Source organism: Lactuca serriola, chromosome 4 (assembly GCF_051521515.1).
Source record: "Lactuca serriola cultivar US96UC23 chromosome 4, Lser_US96UC23_V15, whole genome shotgun sequence".
Lineage (NCBI taxonomy): Eukaryota > Viridiplantae > Streptophyta > Magnoliopsida > Asterales > Asteraceae > Lactuca > Lactuca serriola.
In genome coordinates this window covers 126,293,501-126,297,876 of record NC_136411.1, presented here as the reverse complement: position 1 = coordinate 126,297,876, position 4,376 = coordinate 126,293,501, and the positions used below count along the sequence as shown (strand labels likewise).

Sequence of the window (4,376 nt, the reverse complement as noted above, 5' to 3'; positions counted from 1 at the left end):
AATAAAAAATTATAAAAATGATCCATGTGTAAGAAAAAAAAATACTAAGCTGCTTTCAAAGATTTCAATTTGTAAAGAAAAAAGTATGGAAAACAAACATGACCAAACGCACCTTTAACTATTTCCACATATATACTATAGCTTATTATTGATATCCTAAAAAGTTTTTTTTTAATTTATTCTAACTGTTTTGTTATCAAAGTTTTATCATGACTTGAACAACTACCTACAAACTATTAAATACTATGATAAAAAAAAAATTAAAAAAAAAAAAAAAAAAGATTACTTTTTAAAAAAAAAAATTGATTCCAAATATTTTTCCATTACATGACAAATACTACAACATTTATTCCTGGTTTGAATGAACAACCTAACACCATTGATCGTCATCCTGTTGCATCCAAGATGTTGGTTCATACGAGAGCTGGAGTTAAAGCCTTGACATTTGCAGCATACTCTCGAGCCCACAAATCGTAATGTATGATTTCCTCAAGTGAAGGCGCTGTCACCAACTCTGATTGATGCTTCTCACAAGTCAACTCCACCACCTTGAATATATCCAAGTAGCTAATCCTGAAAAACACCAAATTAACCATCACATTAATTACCAACCACAATATTAATTATTTCTTAATCCAATCAACAAACACATACAAACCACTTACTTTTCATCAATGAACATTTCAACCGCTTTCTCATTGGCGGCACTAAGAACTCCGGTCATCGTACCACCAGCTCGCCCGGCGGCATAAGCCAAATCCATCGACGGGTATTTCACATTGTCTGGAGCTTTGAATGTCAACGATCCCAACCTATATTAATTAGAATGTCAGATATGTAGAGTTCTTGATTTTCTTTCTAAAAGAGACCAGATGGTAGATGGTAGACTCTGACATATATGGAGACAGATCTAACAGACACTGTCTAGTTGATGTGGGACACAAATATAGAATATAAAACCGATATATACGTGATTTAGAACAAATTACTCTTAAAACATGTTACGTACTTGCAAAGATCGAGGCGGGGCCATGTAATCTCAGAGCAGTGTATTCTATCGGGCCATGACAATGTATATAGGATCGGCAACCGCATGTCGGGCCATCCTAGTTGTGCCAAGACCGACGAGTCCTAAAAATTCATAATCCGAAAAAATTGTAAAAATTCATTAAGTTGTTTTGTATTCTGCAAAAAAAAAAAATTATTCTTCCAGCAACCCCTGAACTGGCTCACGCTGCCACTAAAGCATAATGTGAGATGTAAATCAAGTACACTGCTAAGTGGCAAGACATAATGTCGGGCCAACAGTTGCTGAGACTTGAACCCTTGACCAGAACCAACTGTGCTTAGGGATCATTTAGTTATTTGAGTGATTACTTTACCTGTGTCTCGACCATGGAATGGATGATAGATTGAGGGTGAATAACGATGTCAATGTCGTCATAATCACATCCGTAAAGATAATGAGCTTCAATAACTTCAAGACCCTGTCAAAATAAATGGAATTAATTTTGTCTTTGGATTAGCAATTTCAATTAACAATAAATAGTAGAAATCAAGATTTACTTTGTTGAAGAGTGTGGCAGAGTCGACTGTGATCTTTTTCCCCATGCTCCAGTTTGGATGCTTTAACGCATCTGCAACTTTAACCTCTTTCAGTTTTTCAACAGGCCAGTCCCTAAACAAAAACCATGAGATTAAAACAATAATTCGATGATGATTAAACCAAATTTTGCCATCGACTTTAGAGGTAAGTTTTAAAGTTTACTATACCTGAAAGCACCTCCAGATGCAGTTAAGATTATACGCCTTAGAGCACCTTCAGGGAAGCCTTGTATACACTGAAAACCACCACATTGAGATCGTTCATGTTAAGAAAAAGAATGGTTTATAAATGTATAACTTGTATACTAAATGATTTAAACGGTTTTTGTACCTGAAATATAGCAGAATGTTCTGAATCTGCAGGAAGAATCTTAACGTTATGCTTATGTGCAAGAGGAAGAACAAAGGGACCTCCGGCGATTAAGGTTTCTTTATTTGCTAATGCGATGTTTTTCCCTGCTTCAATGGCAGCAACTGTCGGCTAAGAAACGAGAACACAAAATTATTGCATGAAAACGTTGAATGAATGCTTAGAATATGTGATATGACCCAAAAAGATGACCCCATTAACGACAGAAATCAAAGAATATGAAGATGAACCTTTAAACCAGCACAACCCATTATTCCGGTGACTACGGTAACACAATCTGGGTGACGGGCAACCTGAATTGGAGTCGAAGAAGTTTCCGGTGAGTAATCTGACGGATTTTTAAGTAGCAGAAGCTTGAAACGATGGAGGAAAATGGACACTGACCTCAATAACACCTTCGTCGCCGGGAATAATTTCAGGCATGTAATCGGCTCCGGCCAAAGCTTCTTTGAGTTCACTAACCAACGACTCGTTCTTCATAGAAACTAACTGTGGTTTGAAAGCTTTGATCTGCGAAAAGGTGTAGAATGTCAAAAGAGAAACCTTTCGAACACCAAATTAATATTCGATTTAGTTACCTGATCTGCAAGAAGTGTGACATTTGAGCCAGCAGCAAGTGCTACAACTTTGAATTTATCTGGGTGTTCGGCGACAATGTCTAGTGTCTGTTCATCAAGAACTAAAAATAATCAAACGAATCGAAGAGATACCATATGCAAAATCATGAAGTGAAACGAAAGAATTCAAAATTCACCTGGGTCCCAATGGAACCAGTGGATCCAATGATTGAAATAGGTTTAGGGCCATTCCAGTTCTTAGTCCCCGGCTGAACAGCAGCCGTTCCCGGCCATGCCGAAGGAGGTGGCGCCGCCGCGCATTGGATCCCCTTTCCACATGTTACCTTACTATCTTTCCTCTTAAAAGAGAACCCACCTACCAAAACACCAAAGGACACAAATTAATCAATGCCCATAGAAAACAACCACTGAAATCATAAATTCATAATCTACATTGCAGATATCAAAGATGAACATATTGTGTAAGCTTAGTTAAACTAATACAGGGGTTTTGCTAAAATTTGATTTTAGGTAAGTAAAACAACACCTTGAAGCTTGAGAAGGTGGGTGTTGGATTTGGAAGTGTCCAAGAAAGAGATGACACTGGCTTCTGTTGGAGATGGAATGTTCAAAGACATTTTTCTTCGAACCTTTCACAAATTTCAGTCGATTAAAAACTTGAAGAAAATCTTGATTCCCAAAAAATGGTCAGAATAGAATGAGGAAGACGAAAAGACTGAACAATCAAGTGGGATTTGTTTATTTTGCTTTTTGGCGGAAAACCATGTGAGATTTAATTAAGAGTCAGGAGGTCTGGAGAAAGAGACCAGTATGCACTAACTGTTGGTGACAAGGGCGTTGGGTTTCAACTTTCAAGAAATCCAAAGAAAAGGGGAAGTGGGCGAATGGTGGTGACGACTGTTGAATATTACTATAAATAGAAAATATTACACTTGTTACCCCTTGAGGTTGGCTTTTACTTGTAATGTCTCCATGTCACTTTCAAAATAAATGTGCACAGGTTATCTTCTCGATTGTTATAATGAATACGACTGTTTTGAATACGTTAAGAAAACCAAGTCGGCCAAATGAGCATACAAAATGTTGAGTTATGATCATGAAGGGTGATGTTGTCAAAGCACTTGCTTGAGTAAAATAATAATGTTTTCTCGTGTAATGTGATATATTTATAGCTGTATTTATAATTTTATTATTTGGGTTATGTTGTGCATTATTGCTTGAGTATATAAATATAGCTATAATATCACAGAAACCTTAAAATAAAATTATATTTTAACAAACCTTATAGGTTTGACGATTTACATAGTTTTGTAAGAGCGATTATCTATATTTAAGTGATTATTTCATTGAAATTGTTACTTCCAAAGATGTTAACTTTGACAAATTCAAAAGAAGTTTTGGTGAAAATTATCGATCGACGATTAAGTGAAAAATCATCTAAAAGAGTAAAAGTTGTGAAAAGGTTCTACAGCTAGTGTAAGCTTTAAAATAGTAAGGGGTAATTGGATTATATACATATGCTTAGGGGTGGAAATGGCAATTTACGGAAGGACGCGACCAAGAAATGAGGATTGCTCGTGATCTGCAGTTTTGGTTTTGTTTGTTTTCACTTTTCAATTAACTCAATAAGTCGTCGTTTCCTTCAAGTTTATTGTATTACTACATTAGATACATAATAAAAAAATTTAGGAATATCGACATAAAAATCTTTACTTTAGATACATAATAAAAAAAATTTAGGAATATCGACATAAAAATCTTTAAGATTTTTGAAAAAAAAAAAAAAAAGAGGTTTATCTTAATTTCTTTTTTCACTGGGTGTG

At 35.5% G+C, this 4,376-nt stretch overlaps 1 protein-coding gene across 1 annotated transcript; it reads right to left on the bottom strand.

Annotated features, from left to right (window-relative positions):
- Nucleotides 1-286: 286 nt before the first annotated feature.
- LOC145102508 (1-deoxy-D-xylulose 5-phosphate reductoisomerase, chloroplastic-like) lies at nucleotides 287-3,449 on the bottom strand. The gene is made up of 12 exons (XM_079039909.1): nucleotides 3,080-3,449; nucleotides 2,730-2,908; nucleotides 2,554-2,640; nucleotides 2,360-2,485; nucleotides 2,206-2,268; nucleotides 1,937-2,086; nucleotides 1,774-1,841; nucleotides 1,567-1,678; nucleotides 1,383-1,487; nucleotides 1,010-1,131; nucleotides 666-812; nucleotides 287-573 (listed from the first exon to the last, which is right to left on the bottom strand). The coding sequence occupies exons 1-12, from the start codon at nucleotides 3,168-3,170 to the stop codon at nucleotides 414-416; spliced, it is 1,410 nt and encodes a 469-aa protein (XP_078896035.1). The 5' UTR covers nucleotides 3,171-3,449; the 3' UTR covers nucleotides 287-413.
- Between the last annotated feature and the right edge of the window lie 927 nt (nucleotides 3,450-4,376).

Excerpts from the sequence above, each read along its gene's own strand:
- LOC145102508 (XM_079039909.1), bottom strand. The coding sequence starts at position 3,170 with ATGTCTTTGAACATTCCATCTCCAACAGAAGCCAGTGTCATCTCTTTC. Across the intron at positions 1,488-1,566 it reads CTGCCACACTCTTCAACAAA|GGTCTTGAAGTTATTGAAGC; the intron begins GTAAATCTTGAT and ends TTATTTTGACAG. Across the intron at positions 1,132-1,382 it reads ATTCCATGGTCGAGACACAG|GACTCGTCGGTCTTGGCACA; the intron begins GTAAAGTAATCA and ends ATGAATTTTTAG.